Source organism: Alligator sinensis, unplaced genomic scaffold (assembly GCF_000455745.1).
Source record: "Alligator sinensis unplaced genomic scaffold, ASM45574v1 scaffold651_1, whole genome shotgun sequence".
NCBI lineage: Eukaryota > Metazoa > Chordata > Crocodylia > Alligatoridae > Alligator > Alligator sinensis.
The window spans coordinates 294,478-312,311 of record NW_005842014.1 but is presented as its reverse complement, the minus strand read 5'-3'; the positions used below and the strand labels follow the sequence as shown (position 1 = coordinate 312,311).

At 47.9% G+C, this 17,834-nt stretch overlaps 1 protein-coding gene across 1 annotated transcript in view; it reads left to right on the top strand.

Annotated features, from left to right (window-relative positions):
* The window catches only part of HHLA1 (HERV-H LTR-associating 1), a 65,942-nt gene that overhangs the window by 17,459 nt on the left and 30,649 nt on the right, over positions 1-17,834 (top strand). The window contains exon 2 of the mRNA XM_006021991.1: positions 15,640-15,699. Coding sequence (XP_006022053.1) covers positions 15,640-15,699 — 60 coding nt within the window. The remainder of the gene's footprint in view (positions 1-15,639; positions 15,700-17,834) is intronic.

The window sequence follows — 17,834 nt, the reverse complement described above, 5'->3', positions numbered from 1 at the left end:
TCATAAAGAAAAATGTCAGCCTCACTGATGTGACGGGCTAGCTGACAGTGACTTAGCCCAGGGGTTTTGAAGGGGTAAAAGATGATTGGAGGACTTGGGCTTCCCTTTCCTCACCAATCAGGTCCTTTTCCTCACCCTCTGTGTCCCCTGATTGGCCCCTTGGGTCACCTGGAGGGGGATAAAAGGGGGAGCACGGCTGACTCAGGAGAGACCAGCGAGGGACAACAAGGAAGGAGCTTCAAACAGATGGGCCAGCAAGGTGGGAGCAGTTGCCCCAGAAGTGCCTGAAGGAGTGGGACCTGCAGGCAGCACTTGGACCCTCAGCAGTGCGGCGTGCAGCTGGCAGGAGAGACTCCTCGCTGGGCTCCAGGATCACCTACGAGAGACTGCGGCCAGCAGGAGAAGTTCCCTAGCTCCAGCAAGATCTAAGCAGCAACCTGAGAGGTTCCCAGCTCTGCTTCCAGCTCCCCAGTAAGAGGCCAGGCAGCTTGACATGAGGCCAGGGCTCCTGGAAGGCCAAGACCCCTAGCAGCTTGACACAGTACCAACACTGGTGCCTGTGTGGCGGTGTTTCTACCTACCATGTAGGAGCTCCAAGTCCTAGCTGGGGTAACTTGGGGTGAGTGAAGTAACAAGGAGAAGTTCTTGTTGCAGTGGAAAGGGGTCATTGTGTTTTCTCCCCGTCCAGGTACCTAGGCCCTGTATTCCTTGTTATTTGACATTTTGTATTTTGTGCCTTTTATATTTCACCAACCAGTATTGTTTGTGTTTTATATTTTGTTAACCCTGTCTTTTGGCAACTGGATGAATACGTCTATGATTGTAAGTGTCTAACCTTTGTTGAATCGTGCCCTCTCGGGGCGTTGTAGTGTCCCCTATACCCCCTGGTTTATACTGGTTATGTTCCCAGTACTGTTCTCTCATTCAAAGGTATATGGGTAAGTCCCCATTGGTGGTCTGACTCTGCTCTATAGGGGGAGGAGAGTCCCTACACCTCCCACAGCACTTGTGCACCTGCTATGCGGGGATCCCAGATGAGCCCCCCCAAAATGTAACCCGGGCAGTACTTCAAGAGGTACCCCCTCTCCGATTGAAGGGATCAAAGCAGGTGCACAAGCGTAGGTTGCTGGCTGTATTACAGGACCTTCACCTTATCCAGGAAGTGCACAGCCCCACTAGGGGTAACGCCTTGCTGGACCTGGTCCTGGCCACGGGGGATGACTTGGTGAGGGGACTGCAGGTCCTTGACCACCTGGGGGGCAACAATCATCACCTGCTGGATTTCATTATCCAGTGCAGGGCGTCTAGGGCTCACACCAAGGCTAATGACTTTGACTTCAGAAGGACCAACTTCAGTGAGCTTAGGAGACTAGTGGAGGAGGCACTAAGGGCCCAGAAGGTAGAGGAGATGGGAGTCCATGAGGGATGGTCGTACAGGACCCAATTGAATTGACTGGCATTGGCCTTGGAAGAGGGAAGCCAGTGAATGTCAATATGACGTAAAGTCCACGTCCATACTCAGTAATATTCCAACAGAGTTGAAACAGCATTGAAACGAAACAGCCGGTGAAATTTTGCATGGCCCTAGTATACAGGTTTTCCTTGCTTTATGCTATAAATGCATTCCTTGAAAATTATATATAATTCAAATTCACATAAAAGGGACCCCACTTTTCAATGCAACAAATAGGGATACGTTCCAAATTGACTGTACTGACCCCCAGACCCATTTCTACCACTTCTATAAGACAATTTTGGTACTCACCAACAGCAGACAGTACACATAAGCAAAGGGCACTATCATAATGGGGATGACATCTACAAAAACATGTGTCACAGACAACAAACTAGGAGCCCAGATCCACATAGGAGATATTTTGGTGCATGTCACTCCCACAGTGCACCACACAAAGCAGCTGACTGCAGGCTTCCACCACACCAATCACATAAGATTGAATTTACCTCAGATATAACAAGTTTTTGGTATAAAAAGGGTCATTGTATAAGAGCAAATTCTCACAAACATAACCAACATAAAGCAAGGGTAGGTAACCTGTACTCAGTTTCAGTGCATTTTTATTTTTTTTTTAATCCCAAAACAGACTATGGACCTACTGAGAATATGCACTTGGGAGAACTTATTGTAAACAGTGTTCAATAACCAGTGTGGCAGGTTCTGGCCTCTAAGGAGAGCCATGACCTGGTGACTGCTCAGCTCCTGCACCCCATTCCAGCTCCTTGGGGTACCCTCCCTTCTTGCTTTCCTGCCACACCTTGATGCAATCGTTCTTGGTGTGAAAGGGAAACTGCCTTCCTGAGTGAGCCCAGCCCAGTTCCACCTTGCCTTTGGGATACTCAGTTGTGGCCCCTCGGCCCTATTCGTGGCCTTTGTCCATCCCTATAGCTATGCCTATGCCGCAGATGTTACTTTAAAATTTGCCTACTAGGCCTAATGGCACCTCTGTTAACCAAATGTAACTTGGGCGGTACTCCAAGAGGTACCCCCTCTCCAATTGAAGGGATCAAAGCAGGTGCACAAGCGCTGTGGGAGGTATAGGGACTCTCCTCTCCCTATAGAGCAGAGCCAGACCACCACTGGGGACTTAACCGTATACCTTTTAATGAGAGAACAGTATTGGGAACATAACAGGCATGAACTAGGGGGTATAGGGGACACTACAACACCCCAAGGGGACAGGATTCAACAAGGGTTAGACACTTACAATCATAGACATATTCATCCAGTTGACAAAAAAGACAGGGTTAACCAAAATATAAAACACAAACAGCAGAACAAACAATACTGGTTGGTGAAATATAAAAGGCACAAAATACAAAATGTCAAATGACAAGGAGCATAGGGCCTAGGTACCTGGAAAGGGAAAAAAAAAAAACACAATGGGCCCTTTCCACTACAAAAATAGTTTTCCCCTGTTACTTCACTCACCACAAGTCATCCCAGCTGGGACTTAAACTGGGAGCTCCCACATGGTAGGCAGAAACTCTACCGCACAGCCACCAGTAGTAGTGCTACTCTGAGCTGCCAGAGGTCTTGACCTTCCAGGAGCCCCTGCCTCACATGAAGCTTCCTGGCCTCTTGCTGGAGGAGCTGGAAGCAGAGCCGGGAACCTCTCAGGTACCTCTCCTGCTGGCCACAGCCTCTGGTAGGCGATCCTGGAGCCCAGGGGGGAGCCTCTCCTGCCTGCCGCACACCACGCTGCTGCGGGCCCAACTGCTGCCTGCAAGTCCCACTCCTTGAGGTGCTTCTGGGGCAACTGCTCCCGCCCCACTGGCCCAACTCTTGCCAGCTCTTTGAAACTCCTTCCTTGTCCCTCACTGGTCTCTCCTGAGTCAGCTGCGCTGCCCCTTTTATCCCCCTCCAGGTGACCCAAGGGGCCAATCAGGGGACATGGAGGGTGAGTCTCTGGGGCCTGATTGGTGAGTAAAGGGAATCCCAAGTCCTCCAATCATCTTTTACCCCTTCAAAACTCCTGGGCCAAATCATTACCAGATTGGTGAGGAAAGGGAAGCCCAAGTCCTCCAATCATCTTTTGCCCTTTCAAAACCCCTGGGCTAAGTCACTGTCAGCTAGCCTGTCATACCGGCAAGGAGCACCTGGAATCACAAGCCAAGTGAATGCAATCTCTTGCCTTGGAAACAGGCTAAGGAAGACTCTGCATTTCCCAGACTTTGGATATAGCTGAGAGGTCCATGGACCAATGTGATTATAGAATTTCACTTCATTTTCCTCTCTTTGCATGTCTTTGAGCATCTCAGTAGGTTTTGCAGTGCTCGGGGTAGAGTAGTGATGCTCTGCTTCTTGACATCTGCTCTGGCTCATGCTAAAGCAGTTCGTTGGGTCAGTGTGTGCGCTCAGTTAGGCAGGGCTGCATCCGCTGTTTCCAATGGAGTTATTCTAGATTATCCCTGGCATAAATGGGAATGGCATTTGACCCATCCTTTCCTATAAATGACTTACCTTTTAGCTAACAATGAGCATCATTCAGCATCGTCATCATTCCCTCATGTAGTCATTGTAGCCACTCTCGACATTCTTCTCTTCCCTCATCACTGATCTAAACAAAGGCCAGGTCATTTTCTGTAACAGCCATCATGTTGTTTCATCCAGCCGTCTATAGTTAAGGTGCATTTGAAGTCTCCTACAGCCTTCTGCTCCATCCACTCAACAGTATCTATTATTGAGAACAATATGAGACTTTCCAAGGGGCTGGAGTCACTCTTTGCAAATGTGACATTAGCCTAATTACACTGAAAGGACCTGTCCCTTTAAAGGGGAAAAAAACTCCTTGTTTTTCAGTGCAAGTAATTACTGCCAAAAGTCATTTCACATCCTAACCTGGATTGCCGCTAAGCCATTCCACTTAGGGGTTCAATTCAATACATACCACAGGCACTTTCTTTGCATGCGCTGCACTTAGTTGAGTTTCCTTTAGGAGTGCAGTGACATTTTCACAGGATTTTTGAGGTAAGCTTATCAAATCCATTCACTCACAAACTCTTATCTTTCACTAAGGGTTTACTGAAGCAGTGTGTGATAACCTCAGGTCTATTTAAACCCTCTGAAGTTAATCTCCTCATTGTGAGAAGCCAGGTAAGTCGATATTAAAAGATTATTAGATATATGAAAAGTGAGTCGTTTCAAATGTTGCTTGTACATTGCAATACCAAGAAGGAGCCGCTCTTTGTGCAACTTAGAATTGTGGGAAGGAAAAGATATTGGGACGAATGTTTATAGTATGGGTTTTTTTCTTATATTCTGACATTGTTGAAAGTGTAAACTTTCTCAGAGACCAAGTGCTATTAGAAATTCAGTTGAGATCATTCAGCTGTTCACAGAATATTTCTTTAGGCCTGTTTTTGAACTATCCTTAAAACCTTTCAATTCTGGATCTGATGAGAGAAAGATAGAATTAGTATTCAGGGGCTTTCCCTTCTCACGTCTGCAGTCTCCTAATCCCAGCTCTGCTCTGTTTAGCACTGTATGTAAGGGAAAACCCTGTGGGTATAGGATTACACTCCTTTTGTGTTTTAAATGTGAAAACACTTAAGCTTCATGGTTACCTAAAGTGAATGCAAATGAAGCTTAGCTAATAAATATGTTCGCTCAAGAACTTTATCGACCTGCAGGAATGAAGAAGTACTGAATCTCAGATCTTCATGGTCACATAAGCGTAACGCATGATGGATAAGGTTGTTACCAACTCTAGTTTACTGAGACAGGCTTAGAAACAATCATTTGGGTTAAAATCTCAGCTGCTATGCAAGTGTTTTGGTTATCTGGTTCAAGCTTTATGTGTGACGAGGCATTATTAAGAATAAGACTAACTTGAAACAAATGTGCGAGCTGAATTAGCATATCAGATTGCTTTTGAGTCAGCATTTGTGAATAAAAGCTTGGCTCTGCACCCGTGTGTGAAAAATAGTCTACTTGGGATTTGAGTGCATATAATAAAAATACCAAATCAGACCACTTTTTCTGGTGCAATTTTATTTGAGTGTTTTTAGTTCATTTACTCCTGTGGGTCCTTTACTTCTTTCTTTGATTCATGTGAAATTGTGGAAGGGCAAGAGCTGTTCACCGTCTGCTTCTAGAGTTGCAGATTTATATTCAGGGAAAAAGCTGTATTTTCTAAAACTGCACTTGAAAATACAACGTTGACTGCTATGCAGGTCAGCTAATAAGCAGAATAAAGCAGCTTTTTATTCAACATTGAACAGCTTCAGGAGAACTTGAGAGCACCACTGACTCCCCAGAATAGTCTCTAGCCCGGTGGTTTGGACACAATTTTCCTTGGAGGAGGCAGATGTGTGTTCAAGTTGCTCAAGCCCAGCATGATTTAATCTGGGTTTCCTACATCCCAGTTGAGTGCTTAAATCCTAGGTTATTGGCTGGAAAATGCATGGTAGCACCACCACAAAGGTACCTCAATCCAGGAGAAGGCTTAGCGTCCGGCAAGGAGGAATGCCAGGAGTTGCGGCAGAAGGCAAGGGTGGCCACGTTTGATGAGAGCCTTTTCTTTTCCTTATTATTTACTATTCCATAGTTTAAGTAGCTTCCTCTTCCACATGGTGGCTGCTGTGAATCCCATATGATGAGTAGTAAGGGTTATGCTGTGGTGGGGTGACAGAGTATCTAAGGTGTTTTGCTATGGTTCTGGAAGTGTGTGTTTTTGGACCTACTCTGGACTTGTACTGAAGGCTGACCTCTCTTCCACACATCATCCCAGCTGTAAATGAGCATATTTTGATCCCAGCCACTTCATTGCAGTCATTAGCAACAGGACTTGTCATGCTTTAATAGGCTCGTGGAGTAGGCTGTGAGGCTTGGGTGGGCCTTTGACTTGACCAAGAGTTGTGCTCATATGGGTAGAAAAGAACCCCTATGGGCAGTTGTGGTTCAAAAGCAGCACTTTTTTTCCATAAAATGCTCCTTCATCTACAAAAGAAGGTGCGACCATTTGAAATTTATCGTTGGCCACACTGGAAATACAGGTTACTTGGCGTAGTCAATAATCATGGCAGGTGGTAGTCATTCAGTCTTGCCTTCCACCCACTCAAGACCTGAGAGAGAGGGATGAAGGACCACCCTATAACTGAGGAAAATGAATTATGAAGATAAGTGTAGGACTATGGGAATGTAACTGGTTATGGTATAATGATACAAAATATCATTTAGAGTTGCTCCCTAATTTAGAAGATACGGGGATTGGAAGATGGACCTTTGATTAGGAAGTGACCAGTTAGTTAGAGACAAACAAAGGGTTGAAAGACATTGTGTACTGCTCCACATATTAAAGTGTGTTGCTTTTCTCATTCGTTGTATGCCTGTATTCATTGAACCTGATGATCAGCACAGTGGGGTTGGGAGACAGGCAGCTGTGGAGCTGAAGGAGCACAAGGGACACAGAATAAACTGCGAATGATGGGGCTTGGGGGCAGCTAGAAATCTCACACCATCAGACAGCATTCAGACAAATCTGTGTGCCTTGATCTCAGTGGGGTCCTTCCACGAGAGCACCTGCAACAGGGGCTGGACTCACCTCCGCTATAAACAAGGGAGAGTGGGCAACAATGTAATTGCCCCCACAGAAGCACTAGGAGGGGGAGAGGTTTAAGAAATGACAGGACCCACCAAAAATATGAGAAAATCTCATGATTTCTGAGGTTAGCTTTTGGTGTTGGCAGGACTGGGAACTTCCTCCTCTGTGCTGTGGGACCAAGGACCAGTCATGCGTATACTCCCTGGGCTGGAAGGAGAGAATTGCCCCCCAAATTCTTTAGCTGATTCTAAGTTGTTTCCTGGTGGGGGGTTAGAAATAGAAAAGCCAATGAAATATGGGATTTGGCTTAGTCATTTGTGTAACGATTATTCTAAACAAATGGGTTGAACTTTCTCAAGGGCAAAGAGAAACAAAAGCGAAATGTGTGTTTCACTGGCACTTGCTTTATATCCGTGCTGTAGACAGGGGACACCTCCTGAAGGAGCACAGTTAATAGTGCAGATCCACCTCTCTGGTGGGTCCCAGCCTGGGATGGCACCTGGCTGTCAAGTCCTAGTCTTGTCCCATCAGCTGTCTTTTACATTGGGTCAAGGCTGCTTGGGTCCTGATTTGACAACATATGTGTGTGTATATATATATCAGCGGTGGGCAAGATGCGGCCCGCTAGGCTATTCTATCTGGCCCGCAGGACCACTAAAAAGTTTAGAAAATTAATATTTATCTGCCCTGGGCTGCCTGTCATGCAGCCCTCAATGGCTTGCCAAAACTCAGTAAGCAGCCCTCCTCCTGAAATAATTGCCCGCCCCTGATATATATATACTTAATTATAAGCATGCAAGCAATCCCATTTTTCTAATGAACTATGCAACATATTCATGTATTAAAACAAGCTTCTCATGACTTTTGTCCACTTCAGCTAAACAAGTCCTTTTAATACGTATCAAAGTTCTTGCTAATGAGTATCGCTCCCTGCATCATCCCATTCTTCTCCACAAAAGAGTGCTTGGTAGCTCTGTATCGGCTGCAAGCCAGCCTGGGTCTAAAATGCTGTGTAGATGTGCAGTTGCAGGATGTGGACATACCTTACCTAGCACTAATCTAGGAAGTTCAGGCTCCAGCACAGGGACTACAAGCCTGCCTGCAACACTGGGTATAGCAGCAGTGGCTGACGCTAATGCTGCCACACTACCTTCTGTTCACAGTGTGGGTCTATGGGCGGACAAATGCCTTCAAAACTGCATCTGGCTCATCATAACAGCTGTGACCAACAGAAATGCCAGTGTCATGATGATAAATGGCACTCCTCAACACATTGGCTCCTTGTGCATATTGAGAGCCAGGTCTCATAACTTTTAGGATATATCCATATTGTGCAAGGCAGCACTGTGCAGAGATTACCTACGCTACCTCTAGAACTGGAAACCATAGAGCTGGGATCATGTGGTGTCACTCCAGCTAACTTGCTTGACTGATGTTGGTAAGAGGCTTGAGTTTTACTCCACAATTTGGCCAGAAATGTAAGCATGAACGCCGCGTGCCCCCAGAGGCTGGGGGGGCACGACGAGCTCCCGAAGGCAGCGGCGGTGCTGTTGGCGGCAGGATTAGGGAGGAGGCAAGTGGGGAACTGCCACAGGCAGCTGCAGTGCTGTCAGCAGCAGGGGGTGAGGAGGGTGGTGAGCGCTGAGCAGTTGTCGGTGGCGGACAGTGGTGATCGCAGACTCCTTGCAGACCCCGCCGGTAGTGTCGGCAGCGAGTGGTGGACTGGTGAGTGGCGACTGCCCACAGGCACCACTGACAGTATCGCCAGTGCCTTTTCACAGGAGGGTGCACCGCCACACTCAGAGGGTGCACGTGCACCCGTGTGCACCCCCTATGCATCGCCAATGAATGTAAGCATTTTGCTTGCTTACTTTGGGGCAAAGTAGAGTCTTGCATGAGTGTATGATTTGAGGATCTGTAAGAAAAACTACAATATCGTGAACACTGGTGGTACTGAAACTAGCCAATGCCTTGGATGCACTTAGACTCACCAGAACTGTGTTTTCTTTCTCCTAAAACAGTGGAAGCTGGTGGCAGTACGATTCCAAAATGCCCTGGGTCCACCCCCATGTGCCTGTTAAGCTGAGCATAGGATGTCTGTGCCTTCTCCTCATCTGGAACTTAGGTGAGTGGGAATGGCTCTGAAACCTCACCTTCTCCAACTTGTTCTCACATATGAAAAAGGTGATTTTCTTCCTGATCTTTTTGGAGTTGCTAGAGGAGCATCCAGAATGGCTTTTTCCACCACCCTCACAGCCCAAAAGGTACATCAACCTGCTTTCGCCTGCAGCATCTAAGGAAGTTCTTCAATGCTGAGCCAAGTCCAAGGGATCAATTATTTCACTGCTTTTTGTTAATGTAGTGAGGGGATGAAAGTCCAGTGTAAGCAGCAGATCAGACTTGATTGTCATGAGGGTATCTTCTGAACTTTCAGTCTATGAAATTATTCTAGAGCAGGATTTTATATCCGGAGTTTGTTTTGCACCATTACAAATGATTACATCAACCATGATCAATGGAGCATTAGCTCTATGGTTGTTTTTATACTTAAGGGTAAAAAATGATCTCTTTGGCATATGGCTGAGTTCACTGGGGGGGAAGTCAAGGAGGGAAAGTCATTGTTAAGCATGGTTTCTGCAATAGCAAGCATAGTTTGCCCCGCATCTTGTCCAGGGGTAACTGGTGCCTCCTGAGTCTGAGGGGGCACAATTTGTCGGTGGGGCCGGGGGCACGCCAAAAGCCACATATCCACTTCTATACTTCTGTGCTGCAGCTTAGTGCCCCCCACCAAACACGCTGCCAGCCTTCACGGCAAAAAACCTGCCCCATCCTGAGTGGTGCCGAGTCAGGAGCCAATCTTAGGGAGGCATGTTTCTCTGCCCATGATCACCCTACCAGTCGCCTGTGATCTTGTCTTTTTTCTGCATAATGAAGTCTATGACAAACTTTGTTGTGCATTTGCCATCAGTTCCCCTCCTCCTATGCCCTGTGTGATCTCTAGTGGGGGTCGGTGCTAACACAGGGTCACAGTAGTGGGGTACAAGAAAGTAAAGGAACAGTTCCCTCCCAAAATTGTATGAACAATGGAAGGGGATAAGGGGACGCTGAAGAGAGGTGATTAACCATCCTGAACTTTCCAGAATACATTGTAGAGTCATGTTGCTAAGAGCTCCCTGAACCAGAACTTTTATCCTGCATTTGGAAAAACTAGTCCTGGATCAGCTCTTGGCAGCGTCCTGGTGCACGTGCTGAGAGGAGGAACATGACGCTGCCACGTGTTCACAGCTTCTACTTCGGCAAGAAGCCAGTGCTACTGCCTGAGCCAGAAGTCATGTAGGCAGACTCGCACAGGCGTGTGCCAGGCCTACTGACACTAATCAGTTCACTTGTAGCACTACGCTAATCCTGCTACACTACCTGGAACTGGAATTGCTGTATACCAGGGTTCTGCAGCCTATGGCCTGTGGCTGAATCCAGCCAGCCAAGCCAATCTGTCCAGCCTACAATGCTCAGTGATCAGCAACATTTGGCTGTGGGGCAGTTCAGTGGCATTTTGGGGGGCATTCTGCATTGTTCAGTGGTAGCCAGGTTGTGTGCAGGAATTCAGTGCTGGGAAGCAGTGCCGGCACCTGGGTCAGAAGCGCTGGCTTGGCTTGGCCTGGCCCAAGCTGCATTACTTCAACTTCTACCTGTCCCTCTGAAAAGGTTGCTGACCCCTGACGTAAATGTCTTCTGGTTTTGAAGCCTGTGACATGAGTTTTGCTCCATCCGGGCGGGTCAATTTAGCCTTTACCCTGCAGGCTGCTGGTTCAAGTTTGGCTCCGATTGGTAATAAGCAAAAAATGTTACTATCTAAACAATTTTTGGTACTCATGACTGACTTCACTCTGGTTCCAGAGGCTGAGGTGCTAACACTACTTAACCCTTTGTATAGCAAGGAGACCAGAGACTGATTGGGCTTCATTTTCCAAAATGAAGAGGACGGAGCTAGACTGGCCTTAGTGGTGGCAGATGACAGAAGAAGGAGCAATGGGCTCAAGCTGCAGCAAGGGAGGTTTAGGTTAGATGTTAGGAAAACAACTTTCTCTTTAGGAGGGTAGTACAACACTGGAACAGGTTACCCAGAGAGGTGGTGGAATCTCCCTCCTTGGAGGTTTTTAAGACCTGGCTGGACAAAGCTTTGGCTGGGACGATCTAGTTGGGGACAGACCTGCTTTGAGCAGGGGGTTGGACTAGATGACCTCCTGACGTCCCTTTTTTTTTTTTGCCAAATCCTATGAAATGCTACCTGAAAAGTTGGGCTGAAAACAAACTAAGCCTGCTTTTGTGCTCTGGGCTCTCTGAACACTCTGGGCCTCTCTCTTAGCACCTAATTCAGCAGCAGGGTCTCAGCTGCACTTTCCCCTACCTGCGCTGGTCAGTCCCGAGCGGCACACGGCTCCACCGCTGCTTCTGCTGGCGCTGACCTGGCCAGCCTCCTCCCATCCCCAGCAGCACGTGAGAAGCCAGCTTCAGCTGCATGCTGGTTTTCCTGGCTGGTGCCGACCAGCACGTGACTGAAGTCGGCTTCCCAGGTGCTGCTGGGGACTCCCAGCTGGGTTGGCACCGACCAGCAGAAGCAGCGGTGAAGCCTCCTGCCTTTTGGGACCAGCTGGCACAGGTAGGGGGAAAGTGCAGCAGCACGTGGAGAAGCCACCGCTTGATAGGGGACGGGATGGGCTGGCCAGGCTGCACCAGGGAGGGAAAGCTGTGACTGAGCCCCCTGCAGCTGTGCTGTATGCGCCTTTAAGACTGAACAATATGCTCAAGAATAGAGCATGAACCACGTGGGCTCCAACGTAAATTTGGAGCAGGTAAAAATCTTTGTAAAAATACTGTCCAGATTGTGTTTGCTTCTGTTTCTCTTTGTGCAGGATTGGGGGTTCAACTTGTTACTACTTGTTAAAGATGTGTTACTAACAAGTTGTTAATTCAATAAAAATAAATCTACTTGAAGATTGTTTTCAATAATGCCCACATTTTGTTGCTTTGATTAGTTTCCACTCTGGCTGATATCTTTTCCCCATTTGATCTGTCGACTTGCATTATGCTTCTTTTATTCATTGAGAAGTGAGTAGAAGTGAAAGTATTTATTTTAGTCAAGTGTTTGGCATTATTTCATTCTTTTTTTTATATTGTTTTTATTTTGGATTTTAAACCACATTTCCAGACCCATTTCATTGTCACTTCCTGAAGCTTCATTGGTGTCAAAGGTCATGTGACATCACTTCCTGATGTGATACCACTTCCTGTGAGGTCTTTGAATATGGCTCACCGGCCCACTGGGTGATAAAAAGTTCATGATCCGGCCCCACATTCAAAAAGGTTGGACACCCCTGATTTAAACCATTTAACAGTCTCCACAGCACTCCCTCTAGCAGGGGGCAGCAACTTAGGCCCTGTGGGTCCAAAGCAATATGATGCGGCCTGCAATAGAGTACCCTGCAGCTGGTGGGGCATCTGGGGTCTCATGATATTGCATCCCAGTAACCCTGGCACCCTCATCAGCATCACCCCCCTCCCTCCCCATGGGAGATGTTGATGCTGCTTTTGCTGTGTGGAGGTGTCAGCACAGCCAGGAGATGAGGTGTTAATGCAGCCCCCACATTGCCTTTCTTGTCCCCATATTGACCTTTACTGATTGCCACTCTTGACAAGGAGCTGGCAACTGCAGTAGGGGGTGGCAGAGGTTCCCTATGCCTGTAGTAGCTCAGGCTAGAGGCCGGGGGGTGGAGGTGCTAGAGCAGCCCTCCCTTCCCTTCCACACTGCTGAGCTGAGGGGGGACATGGCCAGCTGCTGCCCTTAGTCTACTGGCCACCCTGACACCTCCCCCCAGCACCAATAACATCTCTCATGGGGTAGAGGAGGCACAAGGCTGATGGGGCACCGGGGCTACACTGGGTGGTGCACCAGAGGTGACTTGGCCAGTGAGGGGGAGGATTGGTGGCTTGTGGAGCCAGTCAGGTCACAAGCAGCAGTCTGCAGTTGTTGAAAGGTTATGGCCCCCTGTGGCAGACTAAGCATAATCTGCTGAATACTATAATGTGTTGATCAGTCTATAGCGCAGCTGGGGCTGAGGGCAGCGGGGAGGGTTTTGCTGCTACAGGGAAGCTCTGACTTGATGTTTTGCCTGCATGATCTCGCCACTCAAAGCTCCCCGAATGGGGTGAGGGGCTTAAAATTAGCTGGCTACTGGGCATGTGAGCCAATTTCCCGGCTGCCAAATAAACTGCTATACATGAGAATTAACATTTGCTGGGCCAGACCATAAACTCATTTAGCCCAGTATTGTCTCACATGGTGGCACAGACTGTAGAAGCATACAGGATGCAGAGAAGAATGCATTGCAGCTGTCTGGGCTATTCATGATCCATAAATAGCTATGAGGCCCATTTCCCCAGATCTGTCAACCCACCTTTTCACATGATCATTTTTCATTTGTGTTTTGTACTGCTTTAGTGCTTCAAGGGTCCCACTGAGATGAGGTCCCTATTGTGCTGGTCTCTGTTCAAACATGTAGTAAAAGAGAATCCCTGCCTGCCAGAATTAACAACTTAGGATCATAAGGAAGTAGGGCTGGGAGGTTCCCCATGAGGTCCGTTAGTTTAGCCCCTACAGAAGACAGGATCATCCCTGACTAAACCATCCCAGTCAAGTGTCTTCTCTCCTTTTAAATAAAGAGAAAAAGGGTGGGAGGATAATGTCCATTATGCTGACAGGGAACTGAGGCACAGAGAGACTCAGTGGTTACAAAGAGAGTCAGTGGCAAAGCCAAGAACTAAGCTTAGATCTTGGTCCTCAAACTAAGCTTGGTCCTCAAACTTTTTAGACCCAAAGCCCCCCTCATTAGACTTGAGGTGGCCTTCAGAGAATGCTGGTTATTAGTTTTCACTTGTATTGTTTTACAGGTTTCCCTCGATTTATGTGATACGCATTCCCAGAGAATGCCACAGAAATCGAATTTGCCTAAAGCAAACCCAGTTTATAATGTAACAAATTGGGATAGGCTCCCATGGTGGTGAGGGAGGGAGTGAATGAGACTGGGACTAGGGAAGGGGTGGTGGGAGGGACTACAGCAAAGCAGTGGGAACTGTGAGTGGGTGCAGGATGGGGAGTGTAGGATAAGGGGGGCATGGCTCTTGCTGTTATACACCCCCCCTGGAAGGGCTGTGGGCTGGGGGGCTGTGCTGGGCTGTGCTGTTGTCCCACGTGCAGATCTGGGGGTCCATGCCCCCGCCCAGGAAGTGCCTGATGCAGCCCTCCCAGGGGGCACATAGCAGCAAGAGCCATGCCCTCTGACCCACACCCCTCCATCCTGCATCCCCCCCTTCCTGTGCTCCATACCTACTCACAGTTCCTGCTGCCTTCCTGCCTGCTGCAGTCTGGGGCCTCTGCTTCTCCCCACTCATGCCAGTCCCTGCTGCAGTGGCCATAGAAGCAGCCAATGACAGCTGCCTGTTGGGCTGCACTGTGCCCTGAACCTCCTCGGGCTCTGCTTTTCCCCACTCACCCCAGCTGCTGCAACAGACCTGGGAGCAGCCAACACCACCTGCCTGAACCACAGCATGGCACAGCCCAGGTGCTGGGGTGAGTGGGGATAAGCGGACCCCAATTGCATAAGAGTGAGTTTACCTCACATATAAGGAATTTGGGGTAGAAAAAGGGTGATTGCATAAGAGCGAATTTGCATATGTGGAACCCGCATAAATCGAGGGAAACCTGTAACAGCAAAATAAGGGAGCAATTCTTCTGTTGCAAAGAACTCAGAGCACAGCAGGGAAAGTATAACTCTGTGGATTCCTGTTTGAAACATCTGGGTTTATCTTGTGAAACATGGTTGTACACCTAACGGTGCTAACACGGTGTGGCACCCTGCAGCACCCCTGCAAGGATCTTGAGGCACCCCAGAGTGCTGCTGCACCCTGGTTGAGAATCACAGGCCTAGATATTCTAGTCCCAATCCAAAGTCTTGCCTAGAACACTATCTTGAGGAAGTCACAATATATACAATACTGTGTTTTGAATAATCACTGTGCTCACAGCTGTTGCTGCTTTCACTGGGCCTCGTGTGTTTTCCTTTGTGTATAATGGCCAATGGCCATTTTAGAGATTGGCTATTTTAGAGAATGGCCATTTTAGGTATGGCTGATAGCCTTTACAAACTGGCTCTAAATTCCTACACTACTGTGTAGCCATTGTCTTCCCATGAGTTCTGCCAATGGGATTAACACATTTGCACCAAGGGCCTGATTCTGCACCACTGGAGCCAAAGGATGTCATGCTGGTGAGTTCACTGAGGGGCAGGCGCAAGCTGAACGGAAAGAGAACCTTATTCCTTCACTTGCTTTGTGTGTGCATGTGCTCTGCTGTTGCAAAGGATCCTTGGTGGGTCTGTGGGATGGATTAGATTCTAGTATTCATGTCCACCCACTTCACAACCATAATGTATCACAACAGCCAAGAAACCATGGCTGGGAGAGCCCCTGTATGTCGTTTCAATGTAAGGGTTGTTTCTGAGAGACTTTCTTCTTTTTGCAGCTGCCTGCCTAAAAGGAGAAAGCAAAAAGGAAAAGAAAGTGGCTGTGCTTGCTACTGCAGGTAAAGGCTGGTACTTGGCTTCTCGCACACATGTGCATGTGTATGTGTTAAAGCTGTGTTGGAAGAACATGGTGTAGCCCTTTAGACAGTACCTTACAGACATTCAGAAAGCATGAGCCTGAATTGATTCAACCTTTGCAGGTTAATCTAACCTGGCTAAGATAAACCTGTTTGTAACCATGCAGACATGCCCCCTGGACTGAAGAACTGCAGGCATAAGCCTGTAGTGGCTCAGGTTAGAGGCCGGGAGGGCACTAGAGTATCCCTCCCTTCCTTTCTATAGTGCTGAGCTGAGGGGGGGGCGGGTATGACTAGGCCCTGGCAGGACACTCTGATTAGGAAGGGGTTCATCCCACCTTGCTGTTGATAACAGAGCATTGAGTTACACAGCAAGGAGTTACACAGGGAGTTGTTAGTATTTATCAGCACATAAAAAAACCCAACAGCCTTCAAGCTCTTCTTAAACAACTTCTTCTGAGGAAGGAACACAGGGACATTACCAGCTACCTGTTGATTAGCTCCAAAAGGCCCTAAGCAAATGCTGTCCTGTTTGTCCTTGTCCTCTCTCCCACAGCACGGACCGTAGCCAGCATATGTTGTGCTAACTAATGCTGAGAGGTGTCTGTAAGGCACAGGGGAGGGGGAATGCCTGCTTGACCAGGGAGTAGTGAGGGGCAGGAGGGGCAGAAGGAGGAAGCCAGGCAGACCCTGGATCTGCAGTCTCAGCCAGGGAGCAGAGGGAAGGGGCCAGCCCTGCTGGGCTGGAGCAGAGAGCAGAGCCCTGCCTAGGGATGCAAATCATCTGGGATGCTGGAGGACTCTGATTTAACTTAAACCAGGAAGGGGTCTGGGACAGACACTGCATAAGCCAATTTGACCCAAATCAGTTAAGTCTGATACTACATTCAACCAGGTATATCTCAAACTGGTTTCAGCCATTTTCAAACTGGTTTATGTGCACTGAACATCTGTTCTGTTTCTGATCATTTAAACCAGTTTATGTATAATGTCTGTCCCTAGAGCTGATAAGCGAACTACTCTTCAGTAAATTCCACACAGCCAGGCATCTCACAGATTCATAGATTCATAGAAGTAGGGTCGGAAGGGACCTTGTAGATCATCAAGTCCGACCCCCTACCCTGCGCAGGAGAGAAAACCAGGCTCAAATGACCCCAGCCAGGTAGACATCAAGCCTCCTCTTAAAGACCCCCAGGGTAGGAGCCAGCTCCACTTCCCTTGGAAGTTGGTTCCAGATCCTAGCGGCCCTGACTGTGAAGTAGTGCCTTCGGATGTCTAGTCTAAACCTACTCTCTAACAATTTGTGGCCGTTATTCCTTGTTACTCCAGGGGGTGTTAGGGGGAACAGGGTCTCTCCCAAACCCTGCTGGTCCCCACTAGTGAGTTTATAGACTTAATCTCCCTCCACAGCTGCTCTTCTCATCAGCGCCCACCTGGAAAGGACTCCATTTCAGTCTTGATGTCCAACTCTCTTTCAAACCCACAACTGCCCCTCAGAGCTACTGGTTTGGGTTCATGTTAGGAGAAACTGAACACTGCTTCTACTGGCTGGAGGCCTCATGGCCATAAAATACAAGCCCACCCATCTTCCAGAAGCCATCTCACTAACCTCGGATAGATTCCCAGAAGAGGGGAGCACATGGTGCAGACTCCGTGTCTCCCCTTTGAGCTCGGCAACTGCCCTGTACAAATTGCAGCTTGCCCATTGCCCTATTTACCCAGTAGAGGGAGGTTGGATTTTACACTACTGCTTATCAGCATTGAGTCTGAGGTCTGTTTTGTTCAGAACTGGTCAAAAACTGTAAATAATTGTCCTGGAAAATCCATCATTTTTTCCTAATTTTTTTCTCAGCCTTAATTTTTCAGCTTTCTCTTCCTTTCTGCCTCCCTTTCTGCATTATTTTGTTTGAACGGAGCAAGCAATTTTTCTGCTAAAGTTTGCATTGAAACAATCATGAAATAAAAAACTATTTTCAAATAAAAGAGCTCGACCTGCTCTAGTTAGATTATTCTCCAGGTACGGAGAAAAACAGCTGAATCTTCATCCAGGCTCTGTGTACTAGTGACAGCTGGAAATCTCAGCAGAGAAGCTATCCACATGGGTTCATCATCGGGGA